Raw genomic sequence first — 22,261 nt, 5'->3', positions numbered from 1 at the left:
GCGGCTCGCTTCGCCGGCGAGGGCCGCGGGGGCCGAGTGAGGCCCTTGAGAAGCAGCGCCGCTGATGGCTCCCTTCACGGTGGTGCCTTTTGTGTGGCCTCGCCCATTCAGCCGGGGCGCTCGGGCATGTGACGGCACTGCCCGACGTATTGTCCTCGCCCCGTTATTAATGGCCCTCAGGCGGGCAGAGGGGAGCTGCCGAGGGGGCTCTGGACTAAGGGAAGGCCGAGCGTGCCTTCGTTAGCTCACCAACCTCTCCTATCCCGGAGCCGCGCTAGCCTGCGGCGACCCCAGCCAGCGAGCCCGCTTCCTCGCCTGCCTCAGCGGACTCCTGGCCAGAAGGGGAAGGGGCAGAAGGCCGGGGAAAGAATGCCGCCCGAAGCCTCGTCACTGCCCACTGCTTTTCCAGCCCGCGTGAGCCGGGGAAGAGACGAGAGAGGGAACAGCAGCAGCGGCTCCTGAGGCAGCCGGCAGGGAAGGCGAGGCTGGCGTGCTTGGGGGCGAGTGGGGGGCCCTTGGAAGCCGGCTGCACGCTTCCGAGAACTTGGGCGGTGAGGGGTGGCGCCCACACTCCTTGCGCATCCGCCCCGGACACTCGCAGGTGCGGTAGTTCTAGAGGAGGAGAGAGGTGGGCATGGCAGCTGTTTTGGAGCTGTTGCTGCAGGACGAGGTGGCAGCCAGCACTGTCGTGCGGTGGCTGAAGGCGAGGCAGAGCCCCTGTGCCGTGGAAGTAAAACGCAGGCTCCTCAAGAAGCACAAGGCGGCTGCCGCGGTGTCATCGGGCCTGCTGGCCCTGTAGCCCCGCCCACATCCCCACTTTGTGGCCCCTCCCCTCCTGTGCTTTGGCCCTGCCCCTGAACGACCATGGCTTGCCTTGCCCCCCCTAGTTTTGATCCTGGGTACGCCCCTGGCTAATGGTCCATCTAGTCCAGTCTCCTGACCCCACAGCGGCCAACCAGATACCCCAGTGGGAAGCAATTTCTGGGCACTAGAGCAATACCCTCCCCTCTTGTGGCTTCCAGCAACTGACATTCAGAAGCATGGCTTGGATGCAGAGCATGGCCACTGTGACAAGCAGCCATTGATAGCCTCATTTTCCATGACAGACCAGCTTCTCTGACACAATCCTGGCCACCAGTTTAGAATGATTCAAAGGCTCTTCACTATATCCCCACAATATCAGGTGGCAAGTAGGGGGGGCAGTTCCATGGGAGCATACAAATTTAGGGACACTTTTGAAAACTTCTTATTGTAAGCCGTATTAAAGCTGTTTTGATAAGAACATAAGATCATAAAAAGATTGTGCTGGATCAGGCCAATGGCTCATTTAGTCCACTATTCTGTTCTCCAAGTGGCCAACCAGGTGCCTGTGGGAAACTCACAAGCCCAATTCAAGCCCCAGAGCCCTCTCTCCACCTGTGGTTTCCAGCAACAGAGCATAGCAGCAATGTCCAATAGCCACTGATAGCCCTCTCCTCCATAAATTTGGTCCGTTGAGAGGGCCACCCTTGAAGATGGGTGATGGCCCAAGCAAGGGAGGGTCAGTAGCTCCGGTTCCCCCAGGCTAGCAAGACAGCCAAGCTGGTGTGCGCAAAGCAAGAGTCAGCACCTTGGAGAGAGGTGAAGGTTGAGTTCAGGACCACGGACAGTGTTTCTGCAGTTGAGCCCAACCACCAGTGGATGTCTCAGCAACCACTGAGTTTTATAGCAGGGTTGTTTGGCCCACTGAGTGGGATGCTTGACCCCCTCCCCCCCCCAAGAACTGCTTCCTACCTAAAGGACTGGTGCCCCTTTCTGCAGCTAATTACCTTCTTCAAGGTAATGGGGTTTCCAGCTGTTGGGATCTCTCCTCTGGGCTCTCCTGATTCTCCAATGAGAATAATTTCCAGTGAGAAAAAATAAGAGGGCCTGGCAGTGGAACTGACATTTTGGGGCTCAGGGGAGGGCAAATGAGCTCCATGGACCCATCCAGTATGAACCAGGGCCAGATCCCTCTCCGCCTTGGGGCTGCTGCAGCCTCCAAGGAGTCTTGGTCTGGGATCAGGGGAAAACCCACAGTTGGTAAGGCAAAGCAGATAGATGGAGCAGTCTATTTCCAGTTTGGATCAATTTTCCATGTTTATTCTTAAGCCCCACCTCATCCCTGACTAGATGTCACCCGAAAGGGCAGTGCACAACCGCCTTTACGAAGCTACTGCGGCTCACAGCTCAGATATTGATGGCTGGCAGACTTACCACAAAAGGAAATGATGTGGCTGCTGTCTTCATGCACAAACTTCCTGGTGACGGATTCCTCCATTATCTGTTTCACCTGCAAAGCAGTTCAGACAAAAAAAAAAGATGAGTTTTTGAGCTTGTGAAGGTAAAATTAAAGTATTAGGTTCCAGTCCCCCTGCTAGCAGACTGGATTGCTCTCAGGACAGAGATCATTCCAGAGTTTGAAGCTTTGAGGCTGCAGGGACCAAGTTCAAAGAGCTCCTTAAAGCCCCTCCAAAACACACACACAAGAAGTGGGAGGATTTTTGTGACTTTGCCTAGAAGCTGAACTCAGAGGCAAGTAGAGCAGAAGGCTAAAAATTAAGCCCAGGAGAGCAGAGAGCAGTTGGATTAAAAGCACCTGCATCAAAATGAAATCCATTTATAGCAGTTTTAAAAATTGCTTTTAAAGGAATGAAGCACACAGGCCACACTGAGTGCTTTGTGCCTGTAATGGCAACAGGAATTGATGGAAGGGTGCAAGGGGTCACAAGGCAAGTGAAGATCAGTGGGTTACAGAAGGTGCTCACCCCAATCCCTGGGCTATGGATTCTCCCCTGGGGCTGTTGCCCCACCCACTAAGCTCCGCTTATTCGCCCCAGTCTCCTGATTCCAGCTGGAGCAACATGAAAAGTGAGGCACAGAATGAGTGGGCACCTTGCAAGAGCAGCTGTCAGAGAAGGTGGGGAGAGCTTCCCCCTCCACCATCCCATCAGCCATCCTCACATTATGAAAGAAACGTTTTTTTATATATAATAATTTTTTTATTGGTTTTATACATTCAAAAATAAAAAAGAACATATATATATATATATATATATATATATATATATATATATATATATATAACAATATACATAAAAAGAAAAAAGAAAGATGCCACACACAAAAAATACCTATAATCATTTTAACTTTCTTCTAACTTTCAAACCATTATTTCTGGGACTTCCCCAAGTCCCCCCTGATTTCCTTTTCAAATCATCTTTAGCAGTTTCCTACTCATTCTTTTAAACAGTTTCCAAAACTATCCCATATCCTTTACATCAAATCAACTATATTAAATTCATCTATACTTTCTTTCTAACATCTACTTTCATCCCTAATGCCTAATAAAAAGAAAAATTTTCCCATAGAAATTCAAATTTTTATACATCAGAATGCTTCCCTAAATAAACTTTGAACTTCCAGTCTTCTTCCACCGTCTCCTCTGCCTGATCTTGGAGTCTCCCCATCAGTTCAGCGAGTTCCATAAAGTCTATCATCTTCATCTGCCATTCTTCTATATTTGGTAATTCTTGTTTCTTCCAATATTTTGCAATTAATATCCTTGCTGCATGAAAGAAACGTTTTACTTGCACATAGCAGATGCCTGCGCATACCCGGTGACTCCCCAGGATTTTAAAATAATGGTGCTGAGAGCAGATGGCAGCACAGGTGGGAAAGGGAGAGATTTTAAATCTGTCTTGGAGTGGCAGCTGCTCCTTCCAGGAACATACGGTATTTTTCACTCTTTAGCTGAGATTCCTGCATTGGAGGGGGCTGTGCTGGCCTATGGGTGGTCCAATTGGAGAACAGCCTTTACTAAAGGTGTCACGGACTTTGAAGACGCTTGAACTCAGAACGAAAGGGAGAAATGAGCTAAGAGGAAGGCACGCTTGGCAAACCCTCACTGGGATCAACTCCCACCCAGAAACCCAGGTCCCCACTATGGAAGGATGTGTGGATCCAGAATTGGCCTCCTCAGTCAAAATAAAAAAATTCCTTCAGTAGCACCTTAAAGACCAACTAAGTTTATATTTTGGTATGAGCTTTCGTGTGCATGCACACTTCTTCAGATACACTAGAATGTAGTGTATTCGTGCATGCACACGAAAGCTCATACCAAAATATAAACTTAGTTGGTCTTTAAGGTGCTACTGAAGGAATTTTTTTTATTTTGCTTCGACTCAGACCAACACGGCTACCTACCCTCCTCAGTCAGTTACTGTTAAGACCATATCGATGGAAGACAATCTTACTTGGCTATGAGGGATTGGATCGCCAAAAAAGAAGACTAGATGACTAGAAGACTAGAAGATTCCACCTAAACCTTAGGAAGAACTTTCTGACAGTAAGAGCTGTCCGACAGTGGAATTTGCTACCAAGGGGTGTGGTGGAGTCTCCTTCTTTGGAGGTATTTAAGCAGAGGTTTGACAGCCATCTGTCAGGAATGCTTTGATGGTGTTTACTGCTTGGCAGGGGGTTGGACAGGATGGCCCTCAAGCCAGGTGTCTCCCATCCTGTATTTGTGCCTTTCATTTTTTTTGCCCAAGTGTAGTAGTACTTTACATTTCTCCCTGTTCAAATTCCTCTTGTTTGCTTTGGCCCAGTTCTATAATCTGTTAAGGTCATTTTGAAGTGTGATCCTGTCCTCTGGGGTATTAGTCACCATTCCCAATTTGATGCCATTTGCAAACTTGATCAGGATGCCCTCAAGCCCATCATCCAAGTCATTGATAAAGATGTTGAATAAGACTGGGCCCAAGACAGAACCCTGTGGCACCCCACTAGTCACTACTCTCCAGGATGAGGAGGAGCCATTGATGAGCACCCTTTGGGTTCGGTCAGTAAGCCTGTTACAAATCCACTGAATGGTAGCATTGTCTAGCCCGCATTTTACCAGCTTCTTTACAATAATATCATGGGGCACCTTGTCAAAGGCCTTGCTGAAATCAAGATAGATGAAGGGAATGCTGTGGATATAGCCCACCAGGCTTGTAATTCTGTCAAAAAATGAGATCAGAACTTGCATTGCCAACATCCAGCTCTGTTTGTCTCTGCAGTGCTGACAAGCCCAGGCTTTGCTGCTGCTGCTGCTGCTGCTGCGCTCCTTTCCCGGTGTGCAGCTGCTGCCTCTTTTCACAGGAAAGTGTGAGCTTTACAGCTGCTCAGCCAACAGCGGATGCACCAGGCCAATGACTAACCCCATTCAGCCAACAATCCCTCTCAGCTCCTTTCTGCTGCCTCACCTGCCAGCTGCGCCTCCTGCCCCCAATGTGTCCTTAGGAAGAGAATAAAGTAATGGCATTCAGAGTCACAATTTCCTGTGCAGGTTTGGTACTTTCCCTAACCTGAAGCAGAGATCAGTCCCAATGAGTGTTTGTATTGCAAATAGATTGAGAAATAAAGAAGCATGTGCAGAGTGCCTCTCAGCTGGCACTAAATTAGTAACCATGGCCCTCTGCCACACATCCAAGGTGGGCGTTGCCTGCTCCCCCACCCCATTCCTCAGCACACATAAATTCCCCAACTGAGTCTGTTCAAGCAGTGAAATAGGACCTGATTGCAGAGGGGAGCCTGTGCTCAGTTCCCCCAAAACAGCAGACCAGGAGGGAAGCCTATTTCTGCATGGCACCATTCCAGGTGGAAGATAGGGAGCTCACAGGATGGATTAAAGAAAATAATAATTAAATCCCTGCACAAAGAAAATCAGCAGCTCAGGGAGAATGGTGCTAGCCCAGCTTCACACTTCCATGCTGGTTTTCTAAGTGCAGGGAGTTTGCTTTTTCTTCTTGGCAGGGAAGAACATTCCATCCTGTGATAATCCCAACCCCCCTGTGAAGCCTGCAGTGGTTCAGTCCAGGAACTGGTTCAACTCATCACTGGGTGTTGATACCAATAGATCTTTGTTGGGGCTCTCAGAGCTGGAGGGAATTCACAATGGCAAGAACCTGGCCATGGAGTTGACCCAATGCCAGGATGAACAGGATGGCCTTTTAGCAAGTAGCCAACTATTCTTTGTTGTGTTTGGAGGGGGGGGGCATAATTCAACCCTCTTGAGCGTTGAGCCCAGAACAGAAGTGTCCTTGCATTCCATCACAGAGCAGCAGCCCCGCCCCGCCCCACCCCCAATGCTGCTCTATACAAACAAAGCTTTGCTTGTGGGGAACCATCAACTTGCCTTTCCCTGCCAAGAAACTCAGATGTTTCCTGCTAGAAAGGGCGGGGGACTGCTATCCACAGCAGCCTACATCACAGCAAGGGAGAGCAAGTGGACTGCTGGCTGTCCCTCCAGAACAGCAATGACCCCCAGCTTCCCCAACCCCCCAGCAGGCAAACTGGTTGAGCTGCATTTTCCAGCTGGTTCTGCAGCTGGAGGAGGGCAACCCTCCACCCTGAGACTTGAGGCAGGCTGCCAGACTGTGCTTCCTGCTCCTCCCCTCCCTGGTATCTGACATTTAAAAAGAATCATGGGAGCCCATCGCTTAGTGGAAGAGCTCCCAGGTTCAGTCCCCAAAGGCATATCCAGGAAGGACAGGCAATAATTCCCATGGGAGCCCTCTGAGACTTCTTTGGGGGCACTGGACTTCCTCTCTCTCCCCCCACCCCACCCCAAAGCACTCCTTCCTTGCATCGATGCCTCTTTCAAAATGTCTTCTAAATTCTTTGTCACAGTTGACCATGGTCTCAGATTGGAATTCCTTTTACGTATGTATTGTTGTTGTTTAAAACTGTTTCTGTATTTTTAATCATTGTTTAAAACTATTGTTATTTACTTCATAAAATTTACACACTGCTTAATGGTAAATGATCAAAAAGAAGGAAGCAATAAAATTATCAGAAAAACTGTAAAAACAGCTCTTCAAAACATTTAAAAGATAAGATCAGCAATCAACAAAAGTGCACCGTCAACATTCTACATATCCAGACTGGCTTGCCTAAACGAAAATGTTTTTAGCGGGGGGGGGGGGGGGCTGGGGTCAAGAGTTAGGGACTTCCGGAGTGTGGGTGCTGCCACACTGAAGCAGCCATGGGGGCAACTATGGGGTAAGGCCATCTGGCAGGTGGACTGCTCTCAAGTTGAGCTTTATACCTTGAACTGCCCCCCCCCCCAATATTCAATTGTTTTAACTGTTTTATATACTGTATGTAACTGATTTATAAATGTTCTTACCTTCTAAATTGCTTTGGGATGCCTCAAGGGCAGTGATTCATAAATGAAATAAATACAAGCCTGTGGGGAGAACCCCATTTTTTATCCCACTTCACTTGGCCTTTACAGCAGGCGAGGAACCCTTTTCAGCCCCAGACTGGCATTGCTCTTGGCCTGCCTTGCAAGGGGCATGCCTGCCCGCAGTGCGTGTCACCCAGGACACTTTCACACGCAGGTGTGCACACACCTCCACAGCTGACCACGCCTTCAAGGGAGGGACCAGGATGACATCCTCCAAAGGGCCCTGACCTGGGCATCTGCATTAAGGCTCTTTTCATGGAGAAGGAGGCTGTCAGTGGCCACAATGGCTCTGCTGGCTTTGCTCTAGTTCTCTGGTTGGAGACAGAAATGCTGTTGAATACCAGTTTCTGCAAAGCGTAGGAGGGGAGAGTGCTGGGGTGCTTGGGTCCTGCTTGTAGGTTTCCCATAATGGACATCTGGTTAGCCACTGTGAGAGTAGGATGCTGGACTCGGTGGTCTCCCATTGGCCTGATCCAGCAGGTGCTTCTGATGTTCTTAGTAGAGTCCAAGGCAGTTTGCTACATTCAACTCTTAAGGCTCCAACAACACACATTTTCCCCAGCAGTCCAACTGCCTCCTCACTGCTTTGCCAATCAAAGCTCAGAGAGAAGTTTTTAGGCAGCAGTGCCAGGACCCATCCACATGAAAAGTCAACCCAGGAAGGCTGGCCTGACCTGATCATCATAGAATCATAGAGTTGGAAGAGACCACAAGGGCCATGGGTGTAGACAGGGGGGGCAGGAGGGGGCAGCTGCCCCCCCCCTAGAAGCAAAAAATTATTGTATTTTACAGACCATAACCAATACTTTGCCCCTCCAAAAACTGAAGTGGAAAGGGCTTTGCTTTAGCAAGAGCAGCTCTCCACTTGCTGGGGGCGGGAACACAGCTGTAACAAAAACACATCAAATAAATAAAGCAAAGTGGCTACCGGTACTTAAGCAGTTAAGACAATGGAGCAGAATATCCCTTCAGGCAAGGTTCACCCTATTCACCCTATTGTTATTCAGTGGGAGTTGTTAATGGGCATTCAGGGATCGCATTAACAGTTCTATTGGCGATTTAATGAGGTTGCAGAGGATTCAATTTGACTAAGGTGGCCCTGCAAGGCTAAAAGGAAGTGAATAAGAAGGGGGGGCTGTAGCTTTGATAGACACAGTGATGTTTATAAAAAGCAGTGGTGTTCCAGTCTGCCCCTCCTCCTGCATCTGTATACTGTAAATCAGGGGTGGCCACCTCCCAAGAGACTCTGATCTACTCACAGAGTTAAAAACTGGGAGTGATCTACCCCCTTTTGGGGGGTTCAGGTCAAAGCTGTTGAGTTTTTTTAAGGAAGGGAAGCCCTGTTTTGGGGGCTTTAGGTCAAACTTGTTGAGCTTCTTTTAGGAGGGAGGGAGGCCCATTTTTGTTTAGGGCTTCAGGTCATAGTTCAGCTTTTTTTTAGGGAGGAGGAAAATTTTGGGTGAGCTTTTTTAGGGGTGCCAGTGATCTAGCAGTGATCTACCACAGACATCCAGTGATCTACTGGTAGATCACAATCTACCTGTTGGACGTGCCTGCTGTAAATCAAGCAGAGAGAAAGCTGCTTACAAGGCTCCTGTACAGGTGTACCGGTATCTTCCTCTTGCTGCAGAGTTCTAGCATAACAGCGTCACCCAGAGGCACCCACAAATGTGAGTTATCCCTCTCTCTATTCCTTCCTTTCCTCCCTCTTCCATCCTCAATAAAATACGGGGGGGGGCAGATAAGCCCCACATAGAAAGCCCATCAACATGGGGGGGGGATGACTCTTTAAAATACAGTATTTACCAGTAATTTTTTTTTGGGGGGGGGAGGCACCTAGGCCTCTAGGAGTTGGCTGCTATGCCTAGGACAATTCAAGAAAGCAGAATCATGCATATGCTATGGTAATATATCAATAGAATCATGGAATTGTAGTCGGAAGGGACCACAAGGGTCATCTAGTCCAACCCCCTGCAATGCAGGAATTTTTCCCCAATGTGGGGCTTGAACCCACAACATGGTTGAAATATAATGCTGATATGCAGCAACGCCTCGGAGCCATCGAGACTGCGGCCCTGTCTTGCCTCGCCCTCGCCCGCCCTGCCACCCCCTCTCCCCTGCCCAACCCTCCCATCATCTTGCTGCAGAGTTCCAGCTTCACAGCATCACCCAGAGGCACCCACAAATATGAGGTATCCCTCTCTCTATTATTCCTTCCTTCCCTCCCTCTTCCATCCTTAATAAAATACTGGGGGGGGGCAGATAAGCCCCACATAGAAAGCCCATCAAAATGGGGGGGTGACTCTTTCAAATACGGTATTTACCAGTAATTTGGGGGGGGGCACCTAGGCCTCTAGGATTTGGCTGCTATGCCTAGGAGTAGGACAATTCAAGAAAGCAGAATGATGCATATGCTATGGCAATATATCAATAGAATCATAGAATTGTAGTCGGAAGGGACCACAAGGGTCATCTAGTCCAACCCCCTGCAATGCAGGAATTTTTTCCTAAGGTGGGGCTTGAACCCACAACATGGTTGAAATATTATGCTGATATGCAGCAACGCCTCGGAGCTGTCGTGACTGCGGCCGTGCCTTGCCTTGCCCTCGCCCACCCTGTCACCCCCTCTTGCCTGCCCGACCCTCCCGTCCTCTCCAGCCAAGCAGGGTAGCCGCTGCCGTTGCCAGCCCCAGAAGCACAAGGTGGCCGCTGCCGCCACCACGATGCCGTCATGCCAGCTGGCCCTGTAGCCCCGCCCACGTTCCCACTTTGTGGCCCCGCCCCTGAATGATCATGGCTTGCCCCCCCCCCCTAGTTTTGATCCTGGCTACGCCCTTGACAAGGGCCATCCAGTCCAACTCCCTGCCAAGCAGGAAACACCATCAAAGCATTCCTGACAGATGGCTGTCAAGCCTCCGCTTAAAGACCTCCAAAGAAGGAGACTCCACCACACTCCATGGCAGCAAATTCCACTGTCGAACAGCTCTTACTGTCAGGAAGTTCTTCCTAATGTTTAGGTGGAATCTTCTTTCTTGAAGTTTGAATCCATTGCTCCGTGTCTGCTTCTCTGGAGCAGCAGAAAACAACCTACCTCCCTCCTCTATATGACATCATTTTATATATTTGAACATGGCTATCATATCACCCCTTAACCTTCTCTTCTCCAGGCTAAACATGCCCAGCTCCCTAAGCCGTTCCTCATAAGGCATCGTTTCCAGGCCTTTGACCATTTTGGTTGCCCTCTTCTGGACACGTTCCAGCTTGTCAGTATCCTTCTTGAACTGTGGTGCCCAGAACTGGACACAGTACTCCAGGTGAGGTCTGACCAGAGCAGAATACAGTGGTACTATTACTTCCCTAGATCTAGATGCTATACTCCTATTGATGCAGCCCAGAATTGCATTGGCTTTTTTAGCTGCTGCATCACCTTGGCCGTGTCAGCACTGAAAAACTTGTTCTCTCATTTTGAATTTGCACAGGTGTAACCAGGAGAGCCTTTGGCTTTGCACATTGACTATCGTCTTAACAAAACACAACCCCCCCTCTCTCCCTCCCCCCCTGTTCCTCTGCTGTCACCAGCCTGTAATTCCAATATCCTGCAGTGACAAGTGGAAAAAACTATCCTGTAGATAAAGCAATATCCTATTAATGAAGTAAAAAACACACTGCTTGCATTATTCCTGTGCATTCAATCACTGTTTGCTTTGGGTTATACAGATGATAACATAGCTGAGGAGTCTGATACGGATGGAAGAAGCACGACGGTTCTCTCTCCACCCCCACCCCCAGTGTTTCATTTAGGGAGACAAAAAACAATCATGGCAAGAACTGATTTTCAGCATATACCTGAGAGTGCAAAGTGGCACAGTGACTTTAGGTGCCTGGGGTTAGTCTTCAATCTTAAGAAGGTAGGGATCAAAATGTTTCTCGGATCACACACACATTGTACCCAGGTACTGCTCCTAAGCACCAGGGCTGCAATGCACCTGTAGAGCCAGGTGCAGCCTTTCCCACCTGTCCCATATGCAGAATTCAGAACCAAAGGAAATGCCACAAGGGAGCCTTCTGCAGAGCTGCATTTCCCAACAAGGAAAGAACTGGAGAACTGCACTGTTTCTGTTGAGACGGAGGTGGGGGAAAGGCAAGCAGGCACCTGGAAGGTAGTGTGCATCTTTAAAACTAAATCCATTCCCTGCTAAAGCAAACAAGTTACTACAGCCATGTAATGTTTCTTCATACCAAGCAAGTGCCAAAACTCTTATTTCTGCCTTTATTGCTGGTAACCCTCCTCCTGCCAAAATGCTTTTCTGCAGATCTGTATACATATAGATGAACAGAATCACAGAATTGTGGAGTTGAAAGGGCCCCCGCAGGTCATCTAGTCCAACCCTTGCAATGCAGGAATGCCTAGCTGGTTCCAGGTCTGCTCTTCTTTAAGTGGCAGAATACCTGCTTGGCATTCAAAAGGTCCCTGGTTCAATCTCTGGCAGCATCACCCTGTTTGAAACCCTGGAGAGCTGCTGCCAGTCAGTGTAGACAATACTGAGCTACATGGACCGAGGGCAGATAAGGCAGCCCTCCCCCCCATGTTCCTATGCTTTTGCACCCTTGGAAAATTTAGTGTGCACAACAACAGGGGTGCCATCTGTTTCTGCCATAATCAGTGGGGAGCTGTAAAATGTTCACCCAGGAAGCCCTTTCAGATCATATGATGCTACAGAGAGAAAGAAAGAATTGTGATGCTGAGTTGACGCACATTTCCAAATTCCATCCCCTTCTAACTGCTTCACTCCCCAAAGCCACTGAAAATGTTAAAATCATGGCAGCAGCTTGTGAGGCTGTTGCCACGGAAACAAACTGAAGAAATCAATGCTGGAGGATGAGCTGGCAAAGCGGGGGGGGGGGGGAGAGGAGGAGGAGGAGGAGGAGGAGGAGAGTCAGCTCCAAACAGGCAGGGGGGGGCATGGATGGATGCTCAGCACTGTGAGGTGGGGAGTTCTTGGGGGAGGGGGAACAAAAAGCACCTTGAGCAGGAGAAAGCAGAGGAGAGGCTATGACCTTCAAGAGAAAGGAACCGGAGGCTCTTCCTCAGCCAACTCACAGCAGAAAGCTCCCCCCTCCCTGCGAATTGTAGGTGTTTCAGGTATTTCAAGGGGGTGGGCACCAGCAATATACTTTAAAATAAAATGAAACACACAATTGTTAATTTGGCTAGTTTGGTCCGAAATCCACATATGAGCAGAAATAAAAGAACACTGGCTCTTAAAGGATGGTTCATGTATCAGGTATAGATACCATCATCTTAAAAGATGCATTCTCCCAACTCTCACATATTTTTACTTATTTTTATTTAACTTATTTATTTTATTCATTTATTTTTTAATTTCTATATCGCTTTACATTTTTAAGAGAAATCTCAAAGCGGTTTAAAGCATATTAAATCAATAAAACATAAATAAAGTAATCTGAAGGAAGTCAAATATAGAGTATACAGTCAAAGCAACATAACAGAAAACTAAAATATTATCTCAAAGATTTCAAAATAAAACATTACAAAGGAGGTCAACTACAGAATACATGTTTAACCCAGGAGTGCTGGGTGAGTCTGGGCCCTGCCCCCTAGGCCAGGTGGAAAGGGCCTTGCAGGGAGCAGCCCCCACGCCTCACAGCTTCTTTAAGAAGCTCAAAGTGGCATATGCAACTTTCTCCCTCATTTTGTCTTCACAACAACCCTGCAAGGCAGGCAAGGCTGAGAAAAGCAGTGAGAGGCCCAGTGAGCTTCTTGTCCAAACAGAGCCATGAATCCCGGTCTCCCAGGTCCCAGCCCCACACTCTAACCATTGCACCACATTGGCTCCCTTCTCACAGACATGTTTGCCATCTACAATTTTTTTTAAAAAAGAGCAGCTCATATTATATATCAGTGTGTTTTCTTAACCTGCCTTCCGATGGAAGTTTTTAGTTGGTCAAACAATTTCTAACCTATTTACTGAATAAGATACTGCAATTCTCCTAATAAGAAGTAGATTCACATCAACTTCACCAACAATTCTGTGTTCCATTGACCATCCAACAGAGGAAATGGCTTGTAACGCACACACAACCTTCCCCAACTTGTGTCACTGGGTGGTGGGAAGGCAGGAGTTGTAACCCAGCACCAGGTTGCAGGAGGGGGCTCTGCTTTTACACAAATTAAGTGAGGAGGTGGCAGAGAACCTGAGAAGAGCCAATGGCCCACATAGTCCAGCCTCCTCTTCTCACACACAGCAGAGGCCTAAGGCCAGGGCACTCCAGCACTCTCCCACTTGCAATTCCCGGCAAGCGGCAGTCAGGGGTATTCATGCCTTCTTTAACAGGAGAGGGAGAGTGTGAGAAGACTGGCTGTGGGATCAAGCCAAATGGGGGCCCATGTAGTCCAGCCTCCTATTCTCACAGTGGCCACCCAGAGGCCCCCATGGGAAGCCCCCCATTAGGGCTCTCCCCAATTGCAATTCCCAGTAAGTGGTCTTTGGAGGTATCCTGGCTCCACCAGTGGAGGCAGAACGTAGGAAGGGCTTGGCTGTGGGATCAGGCCAATCATCCATCCCGTCCAGCCTCCTGTTCTCACCAGGGGCAGCCATGTGCCTGTGGGATCGAAGCACAAGGCTTTCAGCAACTGGTATTTACACTGTGGAGGCAGAGGACAGCCCATGTGGCCCTCCTAGCTGGGGGCCTTCACTGCCTCTGGTGGGAGTGAGTTCCAGAGTTCCACTATGACTACATGAGGAAGGACTTTCTGTCCCGAATTCTCCAACGTTCAGCTTCATTGGAGGTCCAAGGGGAAACGGCTCTCAGCCTCCCCACCTCTCCCAGGGGCGTCCCACATGCTGCATCAATTACTGGAGGCCATTCTGAGAACCACCTCCGACGCCACACAATCAATAACTTTCCAGAAAAAGCTATCCAAGAATAGACCTTAAGAGTGTTCAGCACTAAGGAATAAAAATGTCTTAAGCTCATTGCCGGCAGAGCAGGCAATTAAAAGGTGCTGGAGACGACCTCCACCTTGTGCCCAGTGGGAGCCCCATTTAAAAATCAAATGGAAGACACACAGCTGAGGGGGATGCCTTCTGGGTCAGCAGGATGCTAACCTCGCTGCCACTGTGCCCCCCCCCCCCCGGGCTGGTGTTAAGTAACCACCACCCTTCCAATATTGGTGGGGTTGCCAAGGCAACCAGAAGAACTTCATTCTGCTTTCTCACCATCAACACATCAATTGGGACTGCATGAACTGGTTGCCTTGCTATTCCTTGAGAGCATTTATCAAGGGCTTTAGAGTCAGCCAGAAAGAGAAAAAGATGCTGACATATTTTTTTGCTTGCTTCACACCCCTCATCACGCAAACCATGGCTGTGTTTTTTCAGTGTGTGTCACATTTGGGACACAATTTGTGTGTGTGTGTGAGAGAGTGAGTGATGCCTTTTGGCAAAGCTTTTTCCCTAGCACTTGTCACTATAAAACTCTCCCACAAGACGATGGGCCCCGTCTGCACTCTAGAAGTAAAGTAGTATCACACCACTTTAAGCAGCCATGGCTTTCCCCAAAGAATCCTGGGAACTGTAGTTTGTTAAGGGTGCAGAGCATTGTTGGGAGATCCCCTATCCCCCTCGAAGAGCTACAGTTCCCAGAGTTCCTTGAGAAGAGGGACTGACTATTAAACCACACTGAGAATTGAAGTTTTGTGAGACAAATAATAGTCCTGTTAGGGCCTCTCAGCACCAAACAACAAACTACGGTTCCCAGGATTCTTTGAGGGGAAAGCTATGATCGTTTAAAGTGGCATGCTAGTGTTTTACATTTACAGTGGGGACACTTTCATATTAGCCCCCCCCCCCGATTCCTTGAGAGGAGCTCAGAGAAGGAGGAGGAACGTGTTTTCAGGCCACCCAACTCCTTCATCCCAGGGATCATAAAGTGGGCAGGCATGCGCTCTCTCTCTCAATTGCAAATCACATGCAAGCAGAGAAGCACAATTTATTTGACTAACAGAGGAATTGCCAGCTCACAACTGCAAACAGAAATAAAACTGCCAGGCCAATGAGGACACATACTCCTATTTCTTATTTCTTGCACAGCCTACACCCCAACACAGGAGATACAAGGCAACACAGGATGTCCAAGGTTTGTGACATGTTCCCCATGTGCCACAGTTCACATCCCAGCCCAGTTTGCCTTTCACATCCTGGTCCCCGTGAGGCAGCCTGAATGAAACTCATCTCTGGCCCCTACGGTGGCTTGCTGATTAAAAGCCCTATGCAGAGTCCAGCTCTCCCAGGCTCACAAGAAGAGGCACACAGCACCTGTGGCTTGGTACATGGCTGGAGGGGAGGCTGGAGGAGGAGCAGGGAGCAGTGTGGCTCAGGGACAAGCAAAAGGTCCCAGGTTCAATCCCTGCCTCAGAGCCTGGAGAGCCGCTGCTCCTTGTGTCAGCTGGAAAGGGTGGAGCAGCCCCCAAGCCCCCCCTGCCCCATGGGAGACCACCGTGTTGGGCAGGGGCAGAAGGAAAAATGGGCCTAGTAGTTGATGGGGGCCTCACCTTTGCACAGGTTTCATTCCAGCCATGCCAAAATGCAAAATCTAAGGGCAAATCCACAGATATATTTAAAGCACATGACTTCCTTGCAAAGTATCCTAGCATAGCTGCCAAGTTATCCCTTTTTTAAAGGGATTTTCCCTTATGCTGAATAGGCTTCCTCGCGAGAAAAGGGAAAACTTGGCAGCTATGTATCCTAGAAACTGCTGTTTCTCCCCACCAGAGCTACAATTCCCAGTACCCTTAAGCAACTACAGATCCCATAATTCTTTGGGGGAAGTCACTTTTAAAAATGTGCCTCGTGTGGATCTGCACATGCACTTCTCCATCCAGACTCCCAGTTGAAGGGGACACATCCCAGTTGGGCCAAAGGATGGTGGGCATGGAGCCAGGCTGGTTCCATGTGGAGATGCACAGCCTGCAAAGAGGGTTGGCCAGGAAGACCTCATGAAGAGGTTCCCCATCCCTGGCATGGACAGTCCTGAGCTAGATGGACCAGTGGGCTCCCTGGATCATCTTCCAGCCCCTGGTCTCTCTAGCCCCCAGCAAAGGCTTTGCTCCAGTCCATGACAAAAAAAACAACATGGAGAGGTTTTGAAGTGCAGAAGCATCAGGCCTAGGCAAACTAATGCAGTGACCTCTTCTTGTCCATCTTGCCCTTGATGGATCTGTCAGGACTCAGCAACAGATGATGCCAGAATTCAATTAATGGGAGCAATGGAGCCAAACTTTCCCATGGGGGTCACGCCAGCCAGCCTGCAGCTCCCCTCCCAAGAGCAGCACAAGTGAATCTGCAGTGAGAGGGAGCTGCAAAGGAGTAGCCCAGTACCAGCCACACACACCTCCCGGGCTGTGCGCTCTGCACAATCCTGAACTAGACTTACATAAGCAGCAATTGGCGGAGCAGAGGGAGGGGGGATCAAAATTGGAGCCATCTCAGTTCTGATCCTTGGGGGAGGGATGAGGAGAATGAAAGGGTCTTGGACCCTTAAGAATGTTGACAGACACACACACAGCCATCATCGGCTAGGCAGACAGGTCCAGGTGTCATGCTGCTAGAGACCTTGAGAAATTATTCACGTTCCAATAATGCTGAAGGCAACAAAGATAATAAATAAGCTGTCCGGAGGGCAGGAAATGTTCCAGACTAGAGAGGAAGGGTCATCCCCAGATGGGGGAAAGGCACTCTGTGTGTCCTCAGGGACTCCCTTTACCTCTACTATCTCATCTTGCCCAAGGGACTAGTGTCATCTTAAAGTTAAGTCCTGTTGGATCAGGCAGAGGTGTCCAGCCTCCGGCTCTCACAGTGGCCAGCCAGATACCTGTGGGAAGCCCCCCCCCCCACGGGGCCCCAGCACCACCTGCGATGCTCAACAACTGGTCACCTCTCCACGCCACCTCTCATCTGTGCACCTCCATGGTGACCTTGCTGCCAAATAAGGGGAGCATGGGAGACAGGAGCATGCGAAGACTGCAAGGACCACTATGACAGGGTAACCCTGCACATGCAGGACAAAATGGGGAAGGGGTGGCATGCCCCCCCCCCAATCTGGGGAGTTTTGCATCCCTTCCTGCTTTGCCTCGCTTTTCTTTTTGAACAAACTAATCTGCTCTTTGGGGTAACACCCCCGTGTCCATTTGTAGCTGGCCAGGTCTCTTCTTCCTGAGAGGAGGGAGGAAATCTCCCCGCTCGGGCTAAAGCCCCCAAGAAGGTGGGAAACGGTGCTTGACTCTCCCCCGCCCGCCCGCCTTGAACAGGATGAGTCAAGTGCATGGAGCCAAAGACAGGAGACTCGTAAGTCGCACCCCCCACCACCACCCCCACCAGCGCGCAAATGCAGCAAAGCTACCGAACGAGCCTTGCCCCCCCCCCCAAGGGAAGGCAGCGCGCACCCACCTCCTTCTTGGCGCTGCGCAGGAGGCGCTGCCGCGTCTCGGCCTCGGCTGGCAGCAGCAGCAGCGACGAGGGCGTCAGGGCGCGCAGGGCGGCCGCCGAGCCCCCCGGCGCCCCCCGGCTGCCCCCGCCGCCGCCCGCCGCGCCTGGACCCCGGCGGACCCCGGCCGGAGAGGAGGTCGCCGCCGCCGCCGCCGCCGCCGCCATCGTGCGCTTCCTCCTTCTGCCCAGAGCCCAGCGAGCCGAGGGCGGAGAGGCGGGCGGGCGGGCGGGCGGATGACTGCGCTGCGCTGGGCTGGGCGAGCCCGACGCGCCGCCCCTCCGAGCCGCACAGCAGCGGCGGCCACGCCGGCCTTCGCCTACGTCCTCCGACTTCCAGCGGACTAGCCGCTTGGCACCGCGAATTAAGAGTCCCACTCTCTTTATAAGAAATTAAATAATAAATTGCTAAAACCATTGCGTGCAGGATATAATGAAATTTTAATATTAGGGAAAGTCCCACAAACATGGAAAGAGGCATATATAACACACTGATTCCAAAACAAGATACTGATGTGGCTTCTATAAAAAAAGTATAGACCGATTTCGTTATTAAATAATGATTATAAATTGTTTGCTAACATAATGGCCAATAGAATGAAAACAGTATTGAAAGATTATATACATCATGATGAGGCAGGATTTCTTCCAGGTAGACAAATTAAGGATAATATAAGAAATATTATAGATATTATAGAATACCTAGAAGTGAGAAATGAAAAGCAAGCAGCATTGATGTTTATAGACACTGACAAAGCATTTGACAATGTCTCTTGGGAATTTATGAAAAAAGTACTTGAAGAAATGAATTTTAGAGAAAATTTTAGAAAAGAAATCCATGCTATATATTCAGATCAAAAAGCAAGATCAATTGTCTATCAGGTGGTAACAGAAGAATGTAAAATACAAAAAGGAACAAGACAAGGATGTCCGCTGTCGCCTTTATTATTTATTTTAGTCCTGGAAGTCCTGGCAAGAAACATAAGGGCAAATGAAAACATTAAAGGAATTAAAGTAGGGGAAAAGTCATATACATTGAAGGCCTATGCAGACGATCTGGTAATTACAGTTGAAGATCCCCAAAACACTATTCCAACAGTGTTAGAAAGAATTCAAAAGTTTGGGCAAGTAGCAGGATTTAAATTAAACAAAAGACCAAGTTATTAGTTAAAAATCTAACAGATTCAGATAAAAAGGAATTATCTCAAACCATAGAAATAGAAACCCATAAAAAGGTTAAATATTTAGGAATTTGGCTAACAACCAGAAATATCAATATTTATAAGGATAATTATGAAAAATGTTGGAATGAGTTAAAAAGGAATTTAGAAATATGGGGCAGAATGAATTTATCATTATCAGGAAGAATTGCAGCAATTAAAATGAACGCATTGGCAAAAATGATGTTTTTATTCCAAACAATACTGTCTGCTTCAAGAAATGGCAAAAAGATATTTCTAAATTTATCAGGAAAGGGAAGAAACCAATGATAAAATATAAAATATTAACAGATATTAATCAAAAAGGAGGATTCTCCCTTCCAGATTTCAAACTTTATTATGAAGTGAGCTGTGCTACTTGGATCCGGGATTGGATTAAATTAGAAAATACCGATTTACTGGATCTGGAAGGACATGATTGGTTGGCATGCGTACTTATGGTATAATAAAGTGAAAGTACATAAAGGTTTTCATAATCATATAATCAGGAAATCATTGATAAAAGTATGGGAAAATATAAAGATTTATTTGAACAAAAAACCCTGTGGTGGGTCGCCCCAACAGAAGCAATTTCAATTAAAAAGATAAATATGGAAGGGAAATGGCCAACATATAGAGATTTGCTGATAGAAAGAGAAGGGAAATTAAAACTTAAGGATTATGATGAGATAAGATAACACATTCATGTCTGGCTGCAGCATTGTCAATTAAATGAGGTTTTTAAAGAAGATAGTAAGAAAGGATTTGGATATACCATATCTAGATTTCAAAGAGAAATTGTAGATGATAATAATAAATTCTTAAAGAAAATGTATAATCTATTATTAGAATGGGGGACTAAAGATGAAAAAGTCAAATCTGTAATGATTAAATGGGCACAAGATATAGGACACAACATACAAATGGACGATTGGGAAAAATTATAGAAAGTCAATTTAAAATTCACTGACTGCATACTGTTAAAAGAGAATTATATGAAAACGATGTATTGATGGTATATCACACCTGTGAAATTGGCAAAAAAATGGATAGAACAAGTTCTAATAAGTGATGGAAATGTAAAGAAAAGGAAGGTTTTTTCCATATGTGGTGGAATTGTAAAATAATTAAAAATTATTGGAATATGATTTATAATGAAATGAAAAAAATGTTAAAGTTAACTTTTGTTAAAAGACCAGAAGCTTTTCTATTAAGCATTTCAGGTGAAGATCTGCCAAAAGATAAGAAGAATCTATTTACCGGTTTGTATGCTACAACAGTGGGTGGCGCTGTGGGTTAAACCACTGAGCCTAGGGCTCAGAAGGTCAGCGGTTCGAATCCCCACGACGGGGTGTTGCTCCTGTTGCTTGGTCCCAGCTCCTGCCCACCTAGCAGTTCGAAAGCACGGCAAAGTGCAAGTAGATAAATAGGTACCACTACAGCGGGAATCATAGAGTTGGAAGAGACCACAAGGGCCATCCAGTCCAACCCCCTGCCAAGCAGGAAGCACCATCAAAGCAATCTTGACATATGGCTGTCAAGCCTCTGCTTAAAGACCTCCAAAGAAGGAGACTCCACCACACTCCTTGGTAGCAAATTCCACTGCCGAACAGCTCTTACTGTCAGGAAGTTCTTCCTAATGTTTAGGTGGAATCTTCTTTCTTGAAGTTTGAATCCATTGCTCCGTGTCCACTAATCTGGAGCTGTAGAAAACAACCTTTCTCCCTCCTCTATATGGCATCCTTTCATATATTTGAACATGGCTATCATATCACCCCTTAACCTTCTCTTCTCCAGGCTAAACATACCCAGCTCCCTAAGCCGTTCCTCATAAGGCATCATTTCCAGTCCTTTGACCATTTTGGTTGCCCTCTTCTGGACACGTTCCAGCTTGTCAGTATCCTTCATGAACTGTGGTGCCCAGAACTGGACACAGTACTCCAGGTGAGGTCTGACCAGAGCAGAATACAGTGGTACTATTACTTCCCTTGATCTAGATGTTGTTGTTGTTGTTTAGTCGTTTAGTCGTGTCCGACTCTTCGTGACCCCATGGACCATAGCACGCCAGGCACTCCTGTCTTGCACTGCCTCCCGTAGTTTGGTCAAACTCATGTTCGTAGCTTCGAGAACACTGTCCAACCATCTTGTCCTCTGTCGTCCCCTTCTCCTAGTGCCCTCAATCTTTCCCAACATCAGGGTCTTTTCCAAGGATTCTTCTCTTCTCATGAGGTGGCCAAAGTATTGGAGCCTCAGCTTCACGATCTGTTCTTCCAGGGAGCACTCAGGGCTGATTTCCTTAAGAATTGATAGGTTTGATCTTCTAGCAGTCCATGGGACTCTCAAGAGTCTCCTCCAGCACCATAATTCAAAAGCATCAATTGATCTAGATGCTATACTCCTATTGATGCAGCCCAGAATTGCATTGGCTTTTTTAGCTGCTGCATCACACTGCTGACTCATGTCATGTCTGTGGTCTACCAAGACTCCTAGGTCCTTTTCACATGTACTGCTCTCAAGCCAGGTGTCACCCATCCTGTATTTGTGCCTTACATTTTTTTTGCCCAAGTGTAGTACTTTACATTTCTCCCTGATAAAATTCATCTTCTTTGCTTTGGCCCAGTTGTCTAATCTGTTAAGGTCATTTTGAAGTGTGATCCTGTCCTCTGGGGTATTAGCCACCCCTCCCAATTTGGTGTCGTCTGCAAACTTGCTCACGATGCCCTCAAGCCCATCATCCAAGTCATTGATAAAGATGTTGAATAAGACTGGGCCCAAGACAGAGCCCTGTGGCACCCCACTAGTCACTTCTCTCCAGGATGAAGAGGAGCCATTGATGAGCACCCTTTGGGTTCGGTCAGTAAGCCTGTTACAAATCCACTGTATGGTAGCATTGTCTAGCCCGCATTTTACCAGCTTCTTTACAAGAATATCATGGGGCACCTTGTCAAAGGCCTTGCTGAAATCAAGATAGGCTACATCCACAGCGTTCCCTTCATCTACCAGGCTTGTAATTCTGTCAAAAAATGAGATCAGATTAGTCTGACATGACTTATTTTTCAGGAACCCATGCTGACTTTTAGTGATCACAGAGTTTCTTTCTAGGTGCTCACAGACTGTTTGCTTAATGATCTGCTCTAGAATCTTAAATGGTAAATGGTGTTTCCGTGTGCTGCTCTGGTTCGCCAGAAGCGGCTTTGTTATGCTGGCCACATGACCCAGAAGCTGTACACCGGCTCCCTCAGCCAGTAAAGCGAGATGAGCGGCGCAACCCCAGAGTCGGTCACAACTGGACCTAACGGTCCAGGGAT

The 22,261-nt window shown here is 48.0% G+C and overlaps 1 protein-coding gene across 9 annotated transcripts in view; it reads right to left on the bottom strand.

The window, feature by feature from the left end:
* The window catches only part of SGSM1 (small G protein signaling modulator 1), an 82,315-nt gene extending 64,428 nt beyond the window's left edge, over positions 1–17,887 (bottom strand). For 5 of the 9 annotated variants that reach the window (XM_035134582.2, XM_035134583.2, XM_060282103.1 and 2 more), the window contains exons 1-2: positions 17,719–17,808; positions 2,236–2,311 (exon numbers count right to left, since the gene is read on the bottom strand). In XM_035134582.2, coding sequence (XP_034990473.1) covers positions 2,236–2,299 — 64 coding nt within the window. In that variant the 5' untranslated portion in view covers positions 2,300–2,311; positions 17,719–17,808. Of the gene's footprint in view, positions 1–2,235; positions 2,312–17,718 lie in introns of all 9 variants that reach the window. The other 4 variants (XM_035134584.2, XM_060282101.1, XM_060282102.1 and 1 more) reach the window with 1 other exon arrangement.
* Between the last annotated feature and the right edge of the window lie 4,374 nt (positions 17,888–22,261).

Source organism: Zootoca vivipara, chromosome 13, assembly GCF_963506605.1.
Source record: "Zootoca vivipara chromosome 13, rZooViv1.1, whole genome shotgun sequence".
NCBI classification, from domain to species: Eukaryota; Metazoa; Chordata; class Lepidosauria; order Squamata; family Lacertidae; genus Zootoca; species Zootoca vivipara.
This window is presented reverse-complemented; position numbering and strand designations above follow the sequence as displayed.